The 19,464-nt window shown below is 58.9% G+C and overlaps 1 protein-coding gene across 3 annotated transcripts; it reads left to right on the top strand.

Moving 5' to 3' along the window:
- Positions 1-2,710: 2,710 nt before the first annotated feature.
- CFAP410 (cilia and flagella associated protein 410) lies at positions 2,711-14,772 on the top strand. 3 transcript variants are annotated; one of them, XM_055569793.1, is made up of 7 exons: positions 2,711-2,954; positions 4,741-4,759; positions 6,122-6,168; positions 8,691-8,920; positions 9,091-9,262; positions 11,377-11,470; positions 13,562-14,772. In XM_055569793.1, exons 1-7 carry the CDS (start codon positions 2,878-2,880, stop codon positions 13,691-13,693), a joined length of 771 nt encoding a protein of 256 aa, XP_055425768.1. In that variant the 5' UTR covers positions 2,711-2,877; the 3' UTR covers positions 13,694-14,772. The 3 variants fall into 3 exon arrangements, with proteins under 3 accessions (XP_055425768.1, XP_055425769.1, XP_055425767.1); XM_055569794.1 differs by having other exon boundaries at positions 2,728-2,822; positions 11,380-11,470; XM_055569792.1 differs by having other exon boundaries at positions 2,728-2,822.
- The last annotated feature ends 4,692 nt before the right edge of the window (positions 14,773-19,464 follow it).

Below are 19,464 nucleotides of genomic sequence, written 5' to 3'. Positions count from 1 at the left end.
GCTTATATCTTTCCTTTTCTCCTTTGCTTTTCACTTCTCTTCTTTTCACAGCCTCCCCAGACAGCCATTTTGCTTTTTTGCATTTCTTTGCCATGGGGATGGTCTTGATCCCTGTCTCCTGTACAGTGTCACGAACTTCATTCCATAGTTTATCAAGCACTCTATCTATCAGATCTAGGCCCTTAAATCTATTTCTCACTTCCACTGTATAATCATAAGGGATTTGATTTAGGTCATACCTGAATGGTCTAGTGGTTTTCCCTACTTTCTTCAATTTCAGTCTGAATTTGGTAATAAGGAGTTCATGATCTGAGCCACAGTCAGCTCCTGGTCTTGTTTTTGTTGACTGTATAGAGCTTCTCCATTTTTGGCTGCAAAGAACATAATCAATCTGATTTCGATGTTGACCATCTGGTGATGTCCATGTGTAGAGTCTTCTCTTGTATTGTTGGAAGAGGGTGCTTGCTATGCCCAGTGCATTTTCTTGGCAAAACTCTATTAGTCTTTGCCCTGCTTCATTCCGTATTCCAAGGCCAAATTTGCCTGTTACTCCAGGTGTTTCTTGACTTCCTACTTTTGCATTCCAGTCCCCTATAATGAAAAGGACATCTTTTTTGGGTGTTAGTTTTAAAAGGTCTTGTAGGTCTTCATAGAACCGTTCAACTTCAGCTTCTTCAGCATTACTGGTTGGGGCAAAGACTTGGATTACTGTGATATTGAATGGTTTGCCTTGGAAACGAACAGAGATCATTCTGTCGTTTTTGAGATTGCATCCAAGTACTGCATTACGGACTCTTTTGTTGACCATGATGACTACTCCATTTTTTTCTGAGGGATTCCTGCCTGCAGTAGTAGATATAATGGTCATCTGAGTTAAATTCACCCGTTCCAGTCCATTTGAGTTTGCTGATTCCTAGAATGTCAACATTCACTCTTGCCATCTCTTGTTTGACCACTTCCAATTTGCACACCGGACAAAATACAGGAAATGCAGCAGTTAAACTACTGTGGGGATGCTTTTCTCTTTTATAACCCCTGTATTGTCTTTATAATAAAGATAGCTGGGCGACAGCAAAATTCCACTCTCCCCCACTGGATCAGGGCCCCTGATTGTGCCAGGAGTCCCTCGTACAGGCAAGTCCTCCACCAGTCTCCAGGACCCTGGGCTTCGGATATTGCCGTGACACCTTGGCAAAGCCACCTCTGACCCTTGTGAAAGAAAAAAAATGATCCTGACACTTGTTAAAAGGGTAAGGAAGACTTTATTCAAGACTATTGCACTTAGAGACAGACTGGGCTCAACTCCAAATTCAACAAGGACTAGGGGGATTTACAGAAAAGGAGCAGTGAGGGGCAAGTGGATGGAAAGTTACTAGGATTCCAACCTAGAGAGCATATTAAAAAGCAGAGACTTTGCCAACAAAGGTCCATCTAGTCAAGGCTATGGTTTTTCCAGTAGTCATATATGGATGTGAGAGTTGGACTATAAAGAAATCTGAGAGCAAAGAATTGATGCTTTTGAACTGTGGTGTTGGAGAAGACTCTTGAGAGTCCCTTGGACTATAAGGAGAGCCAACCAGTCCATCCTAAAGGAAACCAGTCCTGAATGTTCATTAGAAGGACTGATGTTGAAGCTGAAACTCCAATACTTTGGCCACCTGATGTGAAGAGCTGACTCATCTGAAAAGACCCTGATGCTGAGAAAGATTGAAGGCAGGAGGAGAAGGGGACAACAGAGGATGAGATGGTTGGATGGCATCACCGACTTGATGGACCTGAGTTTGAGTGAACTCCGGTAGTTGGTGATGGACAGGGAGGCCTGGTGTGGGGCATTTCATAGGGTCGCAAAGAGTCTGACAGGACTAAGCGACTGAACTGAACTGAACTGAACTGAGGAGACCTCAAGGGCGGAGGATCTTACAAACGACAGGCCAAGAATATTACATACCACTTGTGAGGGAGGGAAGAGCAACAAAATCAGACAATGAGGGTGCGCAGAGATCAGGGTGGGGATAACAACAGGATCTTTGCTGAGACTGTGCTGGTCAGGCCAAACACAGGACCAGGGTCCAGTGGGAAAGGCGTCAGAGCAGAGGCTGAGTTTGGTCTTGTCACCTCTGAGGTCTGAGATCTCGGACGCCTGTCTTAATGTACTTTGCAGCCCAAGCAACCCTTTGATTTCTAAAATGTCTGACTACTTGTGAGGTCTCTTGTTACCTTTGGTTCCTGCCTTCTTTCCTTAAACGCTGAGAGGGAGAGGAATCAGCGCAGCCCTAGAACTCTTCTAGATTTCTCGTTTCAAAGCTTCAAATCTTCCTAATTCAAGGCAGTTAAGAGAGTTGGTGATGGATAGGGAGGCCTGGCGTGATGCTGTTCATCGGGTCGCAAAGAGTCGGACACTACTTAGCGACTGAACTGAACTGAAAGAGACCATCACTTCTAACTCACCAGCCTCGGGGCCAGGACTGGGGCCCGGGGTTGGAGTTCGGGGTTCGGGGTGGGGATGGGGACCTGGCTTAGGATCCAGGACTCGGGTGAGGTCTCTCGTAGCCGACTGGCGCCTCCAGTCCAGTCGCCGCAGAGCTACGTCAGAGCCCTGCGTCACCATCACTGCGCACGCGCAGGACGAGGCACGCGTCTCCAGGGGCTGGTCGGAGCAGGTGGGGGAGGAGCCAAGACGCGAGGCGGAAGCCCAAGCGGCCCCACTGCACTCGCGCCTGCCCGTCCCCTCAGAGGGGGCCAATGGGCTCTCAGGACGCGCACCTAACGATGCGGGCCCCGCCCCTTGGAGACGCGCGCCGGCCTGACCAACATCCGCCGAGGTAGCGAGAGATTTGAGAGTTCTGCCGGGGTCTGGGGTTCTGGCGGCCCGCCGCCATGAAGCTGACGCGGAAGATGGTCCTGTCCCGGGCCAAGGCCTCGGAGCTTCACAGCGTCAGGAAGCTCAACTGCTGGTGAGGACCAGAGGCCAGAGCCCGTCCCCGCGCGTCCTCCCCGCTGCCCGGCAACCCTTCCCCGGACCCCCGCCCTGGGGCATGGCTGGGAAGAGCTTTCTAGAAGTGGAGACCCCTGTCCTGAACCTCCGCCCTGGAGCGGGGACCCCTGCCCGCCACCTCTTCTCTGGAGCGGGGACTGCAAGGGCCTGCGGAGGATGCAGAGGGGTTCGAAATCTAGGAGGGGCACCTGGGCCTCACTTTCTTGGCCCATGTCTGGTCCGCCCAGCTTCTGGGAAGTGTTGCATAAGCTCACGGGGCCTTTGGCAAGACCATTCCAGAATTTTCATCTCTCCTGACCGGGTGGTATTTCACACACAACTCCAAACCTGCCCTCCTTGCACAGGACAATTGGAATTCCCTTGAAGACTGGCTCTTGGGCTTCTAGATGGCTATAGTGGGGCAGACAGTTCTCTGTAGAGAGGTGACTTTTCTGAAATTGCCAGCAGCCCTGGGAGCCAAGCCTGCTGATGAGATGGGAGATCAAGGTGGCTAACACCCTTTTTAGGGCAAAGAAAGGAAACTGAGGCTCCATCAAAGTGATGTTTCGGTAAACACTGTTGTAATTGAGTCCTGGGTAGGGATGCATTGTCCCCAGGGAACTCACTGTCTAGGAGGTAATGGTTAGAGATACAGGTGCTGTGGGGTCAGTGCAGCCTCAAAGACAGGGTGGCCAGGGCTAGCTGAGCCAAGGAAGGACCAGCAGTGCTCCTGGAACTCCTGAAAGGTCTGCCCGTGTTCACTGGGGACTCCAAGCAGGGCTCCGAGCGCCTCCGTGCCCTGGACAGCTCAGGTGGCGCTCAGCCAGAAGCGGACGATCCTCCTGGTGGTGGCAGGCAGATTGACTGCAGTGAGATCTGCCTGCTCATTAGAAGCCTTTCTCTCTGCCCCGCACATCTGGTATTTTGGCCACAGCATTCGTGTCATTTGTTTTCAACAATGCATGCCTTTGTTCTGCGTGAGCAATCAGCCTTCCCCTCGGGAGGGAGGCACAACGAGCACATTTCAGGCTTTCTGAAGTGTGTTTCATAAGTCATAAGTTCAGCCTTTGAACTTGTCCTGTTGCAAAGACTCCCTTGTTTATGTATGTTAGGGAATTATCCCTGGGCACAGCAGCCTTGAGCATGAGTGAGTCTTTGTGTCCTTCAGACGGGGCAGCCTCTGCCACTGCTTAGTCTGAAGACCAGCCACCAGCATCAAATGGTTTTGTCCAAAATCAACCTGGAAATGATTTTGGGCACCTTTGTCAGTTGTCTGAGAAAGTTTTCTTTTACTTGGTCATTGAAATCATATACTGTTTTTTTTTTCTCACGTGTAGATTCTTTTTTAAAAACTCAGGTGTTTAATTTTTGGCTGCGCTGGGCCTTTGTTGCTACCTGCAGGTTTTTTTCTCTAGTTGTGGCAAGCGGGGGCCATACGCCAGTTGCAGTACGTGGGCTTTTCTCATCTCGGTGGCTTCACCTGTTGCGGAGCACGGGCTGCAGGCGCGTGGGCTGCAGCTCATGGGCTCTAGAGCACAGGCTCTGTAGTTGCGGTGCACAAGCTCAGTTACATGTGCAATCGTCCCAGACCAGGGATGGAACCCATGTCACCGGCACTGGCAGGCCGATTCTTATCCACTGTACCACAAGGGGAGTCCAAAGTCGTAGACTCTTAAAGTTTGTAGGCGTTTGTCATTAATTTTTGTTTTTAGTTTTTTTATTCAACTTGGACAAACTAAAAGTGCATATGTCTTTTCTTTCCCCAGGGGCAGCCGTCTCACTGATGTAAGTACCATGCGGGTCATCTCCAAATGGTCCCTGATCCCTGGGAGGAAGGTTAAGTGGACAGACCCACACCCATCCCATCCAGGTCCCCGTCCATTTGTTACTTTAGCAGCTTTAGCAAGGAAGAGCCACTTGTGAAAAGAAGTTATGTAGCCCCAAGTTAATTCCAAAGTCCCTTCACACATATTCCTGCGGATGAGAAGCAGGCCTCACGGAGGAGGGGGCTGATCCAGGATGCAGACCTCTCCCACCTGAGGAAGGGCCCCACGTGCTTGGTTGACTTTAGAACAGTGCACTTGGCTTGGGGGAGGGGGTCTTCTTAAACTTTTTTTAATAGATTCTTGGACTTGATGTCCCTAAGGAGTTTCTTCACTTCAGCCCCTTCCCTGGTCAGATCCATCTTCACCCCCTATTCCCGTGGCAGGAAGAGATGAGGGCCGGGCAGGGGCAGAGAGAGGAGCTGGGTGGAGCGGAGTGTCTGTGACTCGGTTTCTTCCCAACTCCACCCCCGACCCCAGCCCCCAGTCCTGGGATGAATGTCTCCAGCTCACACAGAGTGGGGTGCCCAGCAGTTGGTTCTTATCAACTTCTGTTTTGGAACTTGAACTGTACCTATCCTGAAAAGCAAAGTTGGACATGCTGAGTGTCGGAGCCCTCCAGAAAAGCCTGTTGCGCCTGATTCTGTAGCAGCAAAAACAAGGCAAAACACTACTGTAACAGAAAACAGATCCAGTGCACATGTGAAGCATTCTGACCAGACAGCTTGTTGATGTCAGGAGCTCCCTCTGGCCCCATGCCCGCTGTCTGGCAGACAGACACACACATACTCGGGGCTCCACTGCTCATCAGTCTTGCAGGTTATGGGTCTTCATGGACCAGCTTGTGCCCCACTGCCCCTTTCCCCTAAGTCAGTGTTAACGTGTTCTCAGGTCTAGTTTTGAGCATGTCTCCATATCAGAACAGCTCTGTTGGCAAGAAGGGGCTTCTGTCCTTTCCTTGGATGTCAGGGACAGTAGGGAGAAAGGCTGTCTGCCATTGAGGTCTCCTCACTGAGGTCCTTTGAGGATATCTACAATTAGAAACGCCACATCTCGATGGCTGGCAGCGTTTGGTGGTAATGATGCTGGTTCGAGTTGTGGAGAGGGTGCCATCTCCATCAGGCAGAGGGGATGTCTGGGCTGCAGAGGGGAGCGGGCTGCAAAGCCCTGCGTGTTCCTAGTCGGAAGGGGGGAGGCTCCTCCGCTTGGGCCCTTGTCAGGGGGTGGGCAGCAGCTCCCCCTGGGTTCTTTTGGCTGCTGGAGGGATGTGATGTCACATGCCAGCATCCTGTGATGATTGCAGTCACGTTCTTTTCCTTCATAGATCTCCATATGCCGGGAAATGCCCAGCCTGGAAGTGATCACCCTCAGGTACCGAACCCTGGCTGGCCACCCCTCCTAAGTCACCGGGGCTGGAAGATGAGGAGAGTGTCCAGATCCCTCCCGTGGGCTGGTCAATAACCTGAATAACTGATTATCCTTTGATAACTCCCATCCTTGGTCTGGGAGGCCTGCTTTTGCAGGCTACACCGAGGTAGCACCAGGGCTTGGCTACTCCTTAACTCTGCCCTTCTACCAGGAGGGCATCCAGGCCTCCCCCGAGCTTGGCCCCCCCCCCCAGTCCCTGGGTCATGGGGTGCCACCCTAGGGTGGCTGTGTCTGTCCCAGCACCCCCAGTGCCAGCCTTGTCTCCGTCCTGGTTCCATCAGTGCCCGGAGCTCTGCCAACTTCCCTGCACTGCATGGTCTGTCCTTGATAATAGTCACTCTTCCAGGGTCATACACCTTTTAACAGACTAAAAAAACCTTGAATGAGCCAAATGCTGCCTTTGGGGCTCCAGGCTCTGGGTGGGGTGGGGGCATTTGGAAGGTGAGGGAAGGAGGAAGTCTCTCCCCACCTGAACTCTGACCCACCCACTCTGGGTCTGGGGAGGAGGCTGCCCCTGCAGATGTTGGAGTGCTTTCTGCAGGTCCCCATGTGTAAACCTTGTGGAGATTGAAGTGCTGCAATGAAGGCTAACTCCTTGCTTGGCAGCTCAGAAGGTCTCGGGACTCGCCCTGTGTGTGGGGTTGCAGGCCCTGGGTCCCATGCAGGTCCTGAGACTTACCTTCCTCGTCACACTGGCCACCCTGTCCTTCCTGACCCTGCTTGTTCTTGTGCCTTCAGTGGTCACCCTGGGTGCCTTCTGCCACCCCCTTGTGCTCACCCACCTCTGGCCCTGGCCCGACAGGCTGGGGCTGGCAGCTGCTTGCGGGATGAAAGAATGAATGAAGGAGTGGGCCCGGAGCCCCTCTCCCGGCCTGGGTCCAGCTCAGCCCTTGTGCCTCGGCTCCCCCAGCTGTAAGACAATGACTGTGAGCGGGGGGACGAGGAGGAGTGGATGCAGTGGGGAAGACGGAGCAGCCAGTGTGTGCAAGCGCCTGGCGTCTGCCGTCACTTACCTGTCAACGATTGTCAGTGAAGTTGTCAGGGGGATGTGCGCCTAGAAGGCCTTACCTGACAAAAAAGGCCTTATCTTTCATTCCCCAAATAGTTGGAAACTTGGATCAGGTGTGGACTTAACCCCGTCTCTGCCGAGCGCTATCTGAGGGCTCTGGGGCAAGTCCCCGGCCTCTGAGCCAAGGCCCCTCGTACCGCAGTGGTTCTCATCACTGCGGCCCGAAGAGGGACAGTGCCCCAGGGCTGTGACCTGGACTCCTAGCCTTTCTGGAACTGGGGGGCCCCGCAGCTAAGCCACTGACCCCAGGCCACTGGGCGGCAGTCCTGTGCAATGACATCGTTTTGGTTTGGTCTCAGTGCCCGTGGGTGGGAAGGCTTAGTCTGGTCTGGCTGCTCTAATGGGATTTCACAGGCATTTGTCCCTCATAGTTCGGAGGCCATAAGTCCAAGACCAGTGTCTGGTGAGGGCGCCCTGTGTCCTCACCTGGTAGAAGGTTCGGACAGCTCTGGGGGTCCATTTCATAATGGCGCTGGCCCCACTCATGGGGGCCCCACCTCCTCACACCACCACACTGGGGGTCAGGATCACAATGTGTGGATCTGGGGACACAGTCGGTGTGTAGCAACAGCTATGGGAGGCCATAGCCCAATGGTCAAGGAGGGGTCTCTCGACCCCTGCCAGCTCAAGCCCTCGACCTCAAGCCTCCACCCTGATGGTCTGTGTGGCTCCCTCATCGCGAGGATCCCAGAGCCCGGGTTCACTTGTGCTGAGATGGTAGCACCCTTGTCCCGCTGCTTCAGTGAGTGTCGGGTGTGGTGGGAGTGACCCTAGGGGTGAGTGAGGACATCCCTGCCCAGCCCAGCCCAGCATCCAACGGAGAGTGGTCCAGACAGTCTGGCAGGACGGGCAGATCCCCCCACGGCCTAAGGCTTATGGTCAGCCACCCCCCTCAAACTGAGCCTGCATTCATGGCTGGTCCATCTGGGTGTGCAGGTGACTCTGCTCTGTCAGCTCAAACCTGCAGGTCTCTGCCTGGTGTCTGGATGATTTCCTCTTTCCAGTTCACTCAGTTGAATCCTGTAGTTAAATCTTTTGTGAACATGGGGTTTGGAAATTCAGTGTTCAGGTCTCGGTCATGTGAGGCTTGAATGGGCTTGCTTAGGTTCATTGTGGGTTTTCCTAGCTACTGCCCATTTTGGGCTCACTGGCATGTCCCATGGAGTCCTCAGTCCCCTGTCCTGTCGGGACTCCCACCCCGACATGGACTCCTCGCAGCCTCAGCAGAGTAGGGGCTGTCACTCCCACTGCAGCTGGAGGGTAAAGCTTTCTCTTGGGCATGGGGGCTCCCTTGCCCTCCACCCTAAGGCGAGGGCAGGTGGGCACCAGCAGGCAGTGCCCGTCTGCGTGGTGCGGTGGGGGCCCTGGACCGGCGCTGACGGCCGCATCCACGCAGTGTCAACAGCATCTCCAGCCTGGAGCCCATGAGCCGCTGCCGGCAGCTGAGTGAGCTGTACCTGCGCAAGAACAGCATTCCCAGCCTCGCAGAGCTCATCCACCTGAAGGGCCTCCCGCGCCTGCGGGTGCTCTGGCTGGCCGAGAACCCCTGCTGTGGCACCTGCCCCCACCTCTACCGCATGACAGTCCTGCGCACCCTGCCGCAGCTGCAGAAGCTGGACAACCAGGGTGGGTGCCCTTATATCCCCCTGCCCCCATCACAGGTGCCCGAGAGGCCGGCCTCCTGAGGGCTGAGCCACCTCTCCAAAGGGGACTGCACTGAGCCAAGGGGACAGCCAGGCTGGGCCGGGTGGGCTCATGTGCAGTGAGGCCACTGATGCTTCTGCACCACCCCCCAGCTGTGACGGAGGAAGAGGTGTCCCGGGCGCTGATGGAGGGAGAGGAGGTCACGGCCCCCAGCAGAGAGGACTTGGGGAGCGGCCCACCCGAGCTGTCCTACACCCTGAGTGCTGTGGACGCCGCCACTGAGACGACACAGGATCCTCTGAACCTTGGCAAGGGGGAGGCCAGGTATGGCCCTTGGGCCTCCCCAGCCCTCCCGCAACTGCACTTCTGGGACTGGGGGTGGGGGGGTGTGTGCTTGTTTCTGGTCTGGCTCTGGGCCCCAGCCTGGTGTCAGCTGCATGGCTGAGAGAAGGCCCAGGGCAGGGAGCTCGTGCCAAGTGTAAGACCAGCCCTCCTGGGGAGCAGTGGACTCAGGCAGTGAGCTGGTGGAGGTATGGGGCCGGCTGCGCCGAAGGGAAGCCCTGTGACCCTGGCCACCCGAGCCACTGGTCAGGAGTCCTGGGGATGACAGGGTGTGCAGGCCGAGGAAGGGCCCTTTCTGACCCACAGGGTACCTCAGCTGATGGGTGTTTATGGGCAGAAACTGGACGTGGGGAACATGGTGAAGACCACTGTTCTCAGTGGGGCACAGGCCAGGCATCCACTCGCAAATGAGGGCCACCTGCTGGCTCTCCCACAGCATGGCAGGAGGGCGCATGGCTGTCCCTCAGCATGGGAGGAGGGCGCGTGCCTCTCCCACGTGGCAGGAGGGGGTGTGGCTCTTCCACGACGTGGCAGGAGGGCACGTGGCTCTCCTGTGGCCTGGCAGGAGGGCATGTGGCTGCCCCACAGCGTGGCAGGAGGGGGTTTGGCTCACCTGCAGTGTGGGAGGAGGGTGCGTGGCTGCCCCACGGCATGGCAGGAGGGCATGTGGCTCTCCCGTGGCGTGGCGGGAGGGCACATGGCTGTCCCTCAGCGTGGGAGGAGGGTGTGTGCCTCTCCCACGTGGCAGGAGGGGGTGTGGCTCTCCCACAGCATGGCAGGAGGGCGCGTGGCTGTCCCACAGCATGGGAGGAGGGCGCGTGCCTCTCCCACGTGGCATGAGGGGGGGTGTGGCTCTTTCACGACATGGCAGGAGGGCACGTGGCTCTCCTGTGGCCTGGCAGGAGGGCACGTGGCTGCCCCACAGCATGGCAGGAGGGGGTTTGGCTCACTGCAGTGTGGGAGGAGGGTGCGTGGCTACCCCGCAGCATGGCGGGAGGGTGTGTGGCTCTCCTGTGGCGTGGTGGGAGGGCACATGGCTGTTCCTCAGCGTGGGAGGAGGGTGTGTGCCTCTCCCACGTGGCAAGAGGGGGTGTGGCTCTCCAGCGGCATGGCAGGAGGGCACGTGGCTGCCCCGAGGTGTGGAAGGAGGGGACGTGGCTCTCCTGCAGCGTGGGAGGAGGGCCCGTGGCTGTCCCGCGGCATGGCGGGAGGGAGGTGTGGCTGTCCCGCGGCGTGGTGGAAGGGGGCGTGGCTGTCCCGCAGCATGGCTCTCCTGCGGCCTGGGAGGAGGGCGTGTGCCTCTCTCACGTAGCAGGAGGGGGTGTGGCTCTCCCGCGGCATGGCAGGAGGGCACGTGGCTGCCCCACGGCGTGGCAGGAGGGGACATGGCTGTCCTTTGGCGTGGGAGGAGGGCACGTGGCTGCCCCGTGGTGTGGCGGGAGGGTGCGTGGCTGCCCCGTGGAGTGGTGGGAGGGGACCATGGCTCTCCCGCAGCGTGGCGGAAGGGGCGTGGCTGCCCTGCAGTGTGGCAGGAGGGCGCGTGGCTGCCCCACTGCGTGGGAGGAGGACGCGTGGCTCTCCCGCGGCGTGGCGGGAGGGGGCGTGGCTCTCCCGTGGTGTGGGAGGAGGGCGCGTGGCTGCCCCTCGGCTGGCAGGAAGGTGTGTGGCTCTCCTGCGGCATGGCGGGGAGGGGGCGTGGCTGTTCCGGCGGTGTGGCGGGAGGGGACGTGGCCCTCCCGCGGCGTGGCGGGAGGAGGCGTGGCTGTCGCCTGGCAGGGGTTAGCTGCAGGTCCCCCTCCATGTCCGGGGCTCACATGTCGTGTGTGTTAGTGCCCCATTCTGTGTGAGCTCCGGGGGAGGGAGGTGACCCCAGGGCTGAGAAAAGTTGTGCTGCCCCACCTCCCTGTCCACTGCTCTCAACCCCCAGAAGCAGAGTCTGGAGTGGCGGTTTCCCTGCAGATGGGTAGGGTCTACTTTTAGGAGTCTTTTCCTCCCTGTGCCCTGGGGCACCGGGCCCGGACCCACGGATGTGTGGACAGCGAGGGCTGGGCTCCAGTCGCCTCAGGCCTCACGCCCCGCTGTCCTCCTCCTGCCAGCAGCGACCAGGGGCAGCTTGGCCTGAAGCCCACCTCCCTGGACCGGTTTCCTCCATTCTCACAGCAGGAGGCCGCAAGCAGTCGCACGAGCAGAGTAAGTGTGATGAGGCCACCTGGTGGGAGGTGGCCCTGGTTCCCCTTCCACAGAGTGTGGACACTGGGGGCTGAGAGCTGAGGGATGGGGCTGGAGACACTGCAGTGAAGTGCAAAGCCAGGCCCCAGGGGGCGGGAAGCCAGCCATCTGGGTCCAGTGTCTGCGTCCAGATCTAAGCTGGTTGGACATGGCGAGCAGAGAGGGGGTGCCTTTGTGGGCAGTGGGGTCCCCAGCGCAGGGGGCTGTGCTGAGGGCGGTCCTGGGGGGTGGGAAAGGCGCTGTGGCAGTGCTCAACTCAGAGAGATTGCTGCCTGGGAAGAGCCCTCCCGCCTGCGTCGGAAGTGGGGATGCTCCAGTAGGGGCAGGGGCAGGGTGGTATCCCTACGCGGGGACCACGCAGCGGGCCCCCGGGCTCCACAGGCTTCCTTGTGAGGATCACGGGTGTTGGCTGAACGTAGGGGGCAGCGGGGGTACATCAGTGAAGACCAGCTCCCTCCAGGGTCTCCTCCATCTGCTGCTCAAGTCACTGTGGCTTGTGTCTGGCCTCATCCCTGCTCACAGGCCGCCCTACCCCCGAAGGGTGGAGCCATTTCTCCCTCTGTGTCCTCTGGCCGGCACAGCAGCTTCCCTGTGTGCCCCCTCTTTCCAGCAGGTTCAGAGTCATCCCCTGACCGGTCTTTGGCAGGGAGAACTTGGAGAGGACCTCGCCACCCGGGCACGGGGGGCGGGGGCTGTCCAAACAGGACTGGGGTCTGTGGGGGCAGACGGGACCCCTGGCACCTGCTCCAGCCCCTGCTTGGCCTGACCCACGCCATAGGGTGCTGTGACCTCCCTGTGGGCTCACAAAGGCTGGCGCTACGTCCAGGCAGGGCTGCCCAAAGCCACAGCAGGGCCTCCCCCACTCATTTGTGCAGCGATGGCTTGAAATGGGCGCAGAGTTTACCAGAGGTGCAGAGTTGGACACACTGAGGCCCGTCCCCACCAGAAGGCATCCCCCCCAGGGCTGTGGTGGGTGTGACCGTGGGCCGAAGGCCAGTCCAGAGAGCAGTCAGTGGGCCTGTGGCCAGTCTCCCTCCCCTGGCCCCGCCCCAGTGGGCCACTGCCCCCTGGGACCACAGCCTGCTCTTGCGCGAGGTGGCTGTGCGGGACAGCTCCGGGTCCCTGCACACACCTTCCACACATTTCAGGAGGAGCCCGAGGTGTGTACTATCGCGGGTGGCAGGTCTGCCCAGCGGCTGGGCTGAGGCCAGGAGCTCCCACTCCACCCCCATGGCAGGGCCTCTGCCGAGGAGAGTGGACCAGGGACTGAAGGTTCTGGTTCAACTCCGTGCCTGCCGTAGATACATACAGAAGACTATCACACCTGCTCAAGCAAGATGCTGGTTCTGAAAGCAGAGGACAGAAGGGTCTGGCCCTGCTTCCAAGGGTCCCTGTGGTCACCCAGGCTGGGTGACCCTGAGGCATCCAGCCCCCCACAAGCTTCTGAGTGCGGGTGCTGGTGGCCAGGAAGACCTGGGGACCTGGGGAGCTAGCGAGATTTGAGGGGGCAGGAGCCTTAGGGCGTTGCAGAGGCCAGGGGCCAGCATGCCAAGCGTGTCCTCATGGGCCACGTGCTCTGGCTTGTGGCCGTCCCTCCGGTCATCTCACAAGAAGGATCAGCTCACATAGCCCCTTTGTGTAAAATCCTTCCCGGACTTTCCCAGTAGAGGTGGCGTTTCTCTGCTCAAATGCAGATGGGACCGGGTGTGGTCGTGTGGACACGTGTGCGCGTCACACACTAAGCCCATGTGCATTTGAGCACATGTTACTGAGCACCTGCTTCTGGTCTCCGCTCCATCGCTGACCAGCTGTGTGATGAAGGCCCGTTACTCAGCCTCTCTGGGCCTCGGGGCTGTGAGCAGGAGGTGAGTCAGTTCCTAGGAAGTCCCTGCAGATGGCAAGCGCTGTACCCCAGCCACAGCCATGGCTTCCGTCCGCCCAGGTCTGTCTGGAAGGCTGCCCCCCTGAAGGCTGTGCTCCGGTGATGTGTGTGGTGTGGGTGGCCCAGCGTCACAGGTGTGGCACTCAGGCTGTGACTCTCTGTGTCCCCAGAACAACATCCTGATGGCCATCCTGATGCTGCTGCGAGAGCTGGACATCGAGGGGCTGGAGGCCGTCCACCAGACCGTGGTCAGCCGGCTTCAGGCCCTGCACAAGCAGGGGTTGCAGGAGGACATGGAGTGACCCCAAGTCAGCGGGACCCTGCGCTGAAGCCCAGTGTCTTCCCGAACCTGGGAAGGGGGCTCCCAGCCGCAGCCTCTGCTGGCCAACCCCAGGCTGAGCCCAGGCACAGGGCTGCATCCCTGGGAAGCCGGGCTCTTGTTGCAGACAGCGCCCGGCAGGGGCAGGAGAGGCTGCTGGGCAGACCGCCCTGCGCCCTCTGCTGGGAGGGTCATGGCTGGTGCTTCCTATCTCCTAGGACCACCTTCGTGTGGCTCCTCCTCAGGGTGGACTTTGCGGCCATCCTCCTAATAAATGCTTTCCCGAAGTCTGGTGTGGGAGCAGGCATGTCATCCATGACAGGTTCACTCTTGTTAAGGTGACGGCATTACTCACATGTTTTCTCCATGCCAGTTGTGACTTGGTCACGGGATGGATTTCTGTCAACCACAGGGAACTTCAAGAATGAAGGCAGCCGTAGGGACAGGCCGCCTGCTGCCTCCAGGACGTTTTGTCTGCAGGGCACTTTGTGTCCCTTGTTGAGAGCCCCCACACGGCACAGGCCTATGCTGCCCCTGCATGAGGGGCTGGATGACAGGGAGCTGGTCAGAAGCAGCAGCTGCATGGAAAGGGACAGCTTCTGGAAACCATGCCTTAGGTTTTCTTCCATTGGGAAGCATCACTGGCGGGGAAGCCGCAGTCCCAGGGGCTGTCCTGGGGCCACAGTGGGAGGAGGGGCCGTCTGAGCCTTTAGGGAGTGCCTGCCTGTTCTTGCTGGGCTGGAAGTGGCAGGCACTGGCGTCCAGCGGGAGCTGAGGGTGCACAGACCCAAGGGGGGCTGGCTGAGCACCTGGAAGACCTCTGATTCTGGGAAGAGGGAGCTGCACCCACTGAGGCTCGTCTCCCCTGGGAGCCCCGGGGAAGGCGTGGTTCATCGGTGGGGCCCCCTGCAGTTCTCAGGGCAGGGGTGGGCTCTGGCCTTGAGAAATGGGGACTTGCCATGTGGGGGCATCCAGAACGGATAGCCTCTGCCATGCACGTGCCTTCTCTTGTAATTATGAGATGTTGGATGCTCCCAATAAAGTCCATCCTGGTGAGAACAAGCTGGGTGTGTTTGTGTGATATTAACACCCTCCTCCCTGCCCACCGGGCACCTCTCACACCCACCACCCCTGCCCCACGTCCTGGTACACCTCAATCGGGGACCCTTGACTTGCACCCTGGTTGGAATGAATACCTGCCTTAGCCCCTTGACTCTGCATCACCCCCACATCCCACCTTCTCTGACTCCTTAGTCACGGCCTCCCATCAACTCATTGGGTCCCACTCACAGCCACCTGCCTACTCAGTGCTCTTTTGAAGCCCTCAGGCTGGACTGAGGACAAAGCGCTTCTACCCCTGGCCTGGACCCCAGGCCTCCGATCTGTAATGTTCACGTCACAGCCCCTACTCTGAGCTTGTCCCCAGGTGACACCGAGAGCAGGGTTTCTGAGCAAAGCAGGTGTTGGCATTACACCCTGTGAGTGTGTCCTGCTGGTCCCAGTTATGGAGGGGAGGGCTGAGACCCAGGAGGGCACATTGTTCATCTGAAGTGCTCGTCAGTGTCGCCAGAGGTCAGCCACACGCCACGCGCTCCCTGTGAGCTGCTGCGCAGGAACAAGGGCAGTCACTATCTCAGACCCCACCTCAGGGTCCACGGAGCCAGTTGCTAGCATGCTGCATGGAGGGCCCAACACTCATCTGGCAGGACAAGTGGGGTCTGGGCCTGACCTGGCTGTGGCACTGACTGGGCCAGGCCACATGCAGCCAGACCAGGGGTGGCTGGTGTCCCCCCACCAGAGCGTCCCACGTGGAGGTGATATCGCATCTCAGACTGCCAGGTGGGTGGGGACCCCGAGAGCCCCTACAGCACAGTTTTGAGCTGCAGCCCCTCCCTCTGCCCTGCCCCACCCCCACAGTGAGTCAGAAGGGGAGCTGAGTTCTGGGGAGACACTCTCAGGGTGCCCTCTGATCGTGTTGACTGGGGGCACCTTCCAGAAGGAGCAGGAGGGAACAAGCCTTCCAGGGGCCACTGACCCACCATGTCCCCAAGCCCAGGGCTGCTCCGTTTGCAGGAGGATGCTGGGTCACCCTCTGATAGTCGTCCCCTGGGGCAGCACTCGTGGGTGCCTCCGTCCCAGAACCTGTGGGACACTCACAGGTCCCCCATCAAACCATCTGGGAAACCAGACAAGAAAGGGCCCTGCTGCCAGCATGCTCCCAGGACAGTGGTTCTCAGGGCACTGTGATTGGACACGGGCTCCAGGGTCTTCCTGGGAAGCCTGTGGTTCCAAAGGGACCCGCCAAAGCCTGGGACGACCTGGGTATGCCGTGCAGGCAAGATGCGACCATGGCACTCGCCAGATCTCGGGCCAAGAAGAGTGCCAGACCAGCTGGGAGGGGCAGTGCACAGTGGCCCGGTTGAGTGAGGCCAACAGTACTGCCAGTCTGAGAGTCGTGCCTGCCCTGCGCTCCTGTGGCCACTCAGCCAGGGCACATGGGCACGTGGGACCCCGAGCTGGGTCCGCACTCTGCTGTCACCGACCTGAGAGTCTTCACGCTTGTTCAACAAGGGGCCTGCTCCCTGGGAAGTTGGTGTCTTTCTGCTTCTGCAGGACTGTCACTTTTGACATTAGGAGAAAGCACTCTTTCTGCATAAAGGCAAAGCTGCCCATCACAGCATCATGCAAGAGAGGTGGGCGGCCACAGCTCAGCCTGAGGAGCCCCACAGATACCCCTCCCCCTCCTCGGGGGACTGGTGGGTGGGGCAGGGTTGAAGAGACAAACCTATGAACCTTAGCCAGGCCAGGGGTGTAGTGTCTGAATCAACACTTTCTCAAGATGTCAACAAGTAGGAAAGCCAAGACAGTATCACTCACCATCCCCACATACCCAGTGGGTGGGACTCCTGACAGATGAGGACCCTGACGGGTGGGCACCCCAACTCGACCATCAGACTGAGACAGACACTGCCTGTGGCCTTGATGTCCCCTGGCCAGACTCTCCAGGGTCTGAAACAGAGTCTGAGGGCCTCCCCCACTCTCTGCACTTAGGCCCTCAGGGGAGGTCCCTCCCACTGCCCCATCGGAGTGCACCTGTGCAGGAGCCTCTGGAACGATCATCCAGAAACACTCTCCAGCACCTGCTGAGCCTGCCGCCAGTAGAATTACAGAGAAGGGCTCTAGTTAAACCTGCTGCACAAATGTCTGCTTCGGTGGATGCTGTTCAAAGTTCCATCACCCCCGCAAGAATGACTCATGGGCTGCCTTCCCTGGAAGCCTCGCAGAAATAGCAGGGTTTGGTAGGGCCTGAAATAATAGTCTTCACATCGTAAGAAAGAGCTCGAGAATGCTGAGACAGAAAAACAATGCACTTGTGGTCGCATGCGTCCCAGAGCCTTTCCTGGCCGCCTCCCCAGTGGGCACCAGGCTCAGGGAGGGGGTGTGGCTTGTGGAGAGCTGCCCTGGGCCTGGGGGCAGCTGTCAGTGTTGAGAGGGGCTCTGGGTTCAAACACTCCCCTCCTTTCCCAGCGGGGTGGCCCTAGACCAAGGGGGCTGAGCAGGAGTTGTGGGCACTGGGGGTTCAGGCTGCTTCCCAAGGCGGGTAGGGTGATTGCCCCTGCTCTCTGGACCATGGGAACACATGCCCAGCACCCCTGTCTGCAGCAGACCTCACTCAGCCACTCCCAGGCCCCTCCTCAGCCTCAGGCAGCCAGAGGGTGATGCGTGACCTCTGGCTCACCCTGCTCCTGGGCCCGCAGCCCCTCAGTCAGCTATGTCCCCTGCGGCGTGTCCTTGGCCGTACACACCACCCCACCCTGTTCTGAGAAACTGCAGCGCACACACTCCCCTGCAAGTGAGGCCCATGCTTGTTGTCTGGGGGAGGGGGTGGGATTCTCAGGTGCCCCAAGGTCCTGACTCCTGGTGTGTCCACCAGATAAGACCCCACCCCTAAGTGGGAGGGCAATCTGAGTGTGGATATGCTGCCTTATATGGCCAAGGTGAAGAGGTTCACAGATGTAGTGAAGGCCCTCCTCAGGTGAAAGTGAAAAGTGAAAGTTGCTCAGTCGTGTCCAACTCTTTGTGACCCCATGGACTATACAGTCCATGGGATTCTCCAGGCCAGAATACTGCAGTGGGTAGCCTTTCCCTTCTCCAGGGGATCTTCTCAACCCGGGAATCAAACCCAGGTCTCCTGCAATGCAGGCAGATTCTTTACCAGCTGAGCCACCAGGAAAGCCCCTCATCAGGTGACTCTGCCTTAATTAAAGGGAGTGTCCTGGTGGGCTTGCCCTGATCAGGTGACCTCAGTCCCCCTGACAGGCATCCTCAGATCAGGGCTAAGAAGGCCGTGGTCCCTCCCTCCCTGAGCTCAGGAGCAGCAAACACTGGAATTCTGTCAACAGGCAGTTCACTGAGGTCCTGCTGAGACCATACCTGGCCAAACAGGGACGCCCCTTTGCTCGGGGAGCCCAGGACTGGCTGAGAGAAGGAAAGCGGGTGACGGGGACGAGCAGAACAGCGGTTGGGCTGGACCCCTAGGCTCTCCTGCAGCTGCTGCAGTCTCACCCTCTGCTTTCCGGCTGCAGGTCAGGTGGCCGGTGGCACCGCTGACGTCCTTCAGCCTGGGAGCAGCTCCCTATGTGCCCCGCACTGGCACGCCCCAGGCAGGGAGGCTGAGTGGCTCCAAGGAGGCAGGTGGCAGGCCTGGAGGAAGTGTCCTAGCTGGCAGAGGCCAGCATGGGGCCGGGTCCTCCCCTGCTGCTGAGGCAACTGCTGCCTGCCAGGATGCCACGCTGGCCCAGGCACTGCCCAGTGCTGGCCTCACCCATGCCCAGCTCCCCTTGACTCCTGCAGTGATAGGGGCCGGGCCACCCCAGGACACCCAGTGCCCAGCCTGGAGAAGCAAGAAAGAGCCTGCGAGGCCAATATTCCAGGGTTTTACCAGCATCTGTAGACTCTGCACATTCAAGCAAAACCAACCCGAAAACCCTGGAAAAAGCCAGGGTCTGTGGGGACATGAAGGAACCAGAGAAGTGGGTACCAGCCTCGGCCTTAGAGCCTGTCAGCCATTCGAGACCTGACCAGGAGGCCCCCCAACCCGGGGACTCCCAATTGGGCCTGTGGACCCTCCGAGGTCAGGGCCTCCCCAAAAAACCTCACCTGACCTCTGTGGGTGCCAAGGGCAAGAGTGCAGGCGGAGCAGCCCTGGACGAAGTGCCCAGGTGACTGCTGTGGAAACATATGGATAGGCAGCCTGCTCAGAGCGACAGGGACCCACCAAGCACAGCCGTGTGGTCCACATCCAGCTTGTCCTCCTCTCAGCACCTCGGTGCTGGCATGTGCTGCGGAGCCAGGCACTCCCGCAAGCCAGGGACTTCCAGGGGTCAGCCACCCATAGCCCCCAGTGGTGACAAGTGTCTAGCGGCCTCTCAGCCCCCCAGACCCCCCACCAGTGTCTCCTGGGTGGTCCCTCCCACCACCACCTGTCCCAGGGTTCTTGGCTCTGCTTCTGAGACCCCAGCCCAGGCAGAGTCAGACTCAGAAGTCCTCCCACGACTGGCATGGGGGTCAGGTCACCACACAGACAGGGGTGAGGGGCTGTTGGTTCAGGGAAGAGGTGTGGCCCCAGAGGACGCATGTCCCTGAGACAGCCTCAGCCCAGAGGCCAAAGGAGGACCCCAGACTCATGCATACAGGTGGGGGGTTGACCACCAGCCCACCCACCCTCCCCAGGTTTCCAGAGATTGACAGCAC

This window comes from Bubalus kerabau, chromosome 2 (assembly GCF_029407905.1).
Source record: "Bubalus kerabau isolate K-KA32 ecotype Philippines breed swamp buffalo chromosome 2, PCC_UOA_SB_1v2, whole genome shotgun sequence".
NCBI lineage: Eukaryota > Metazoa > Chordata > Mammalia > Artiodactyla > Bovidae > Bubalus > Bubalus kerabau.
This window is presented reverse-complemented; position numbering and strand designations above follow the sequence as displayed.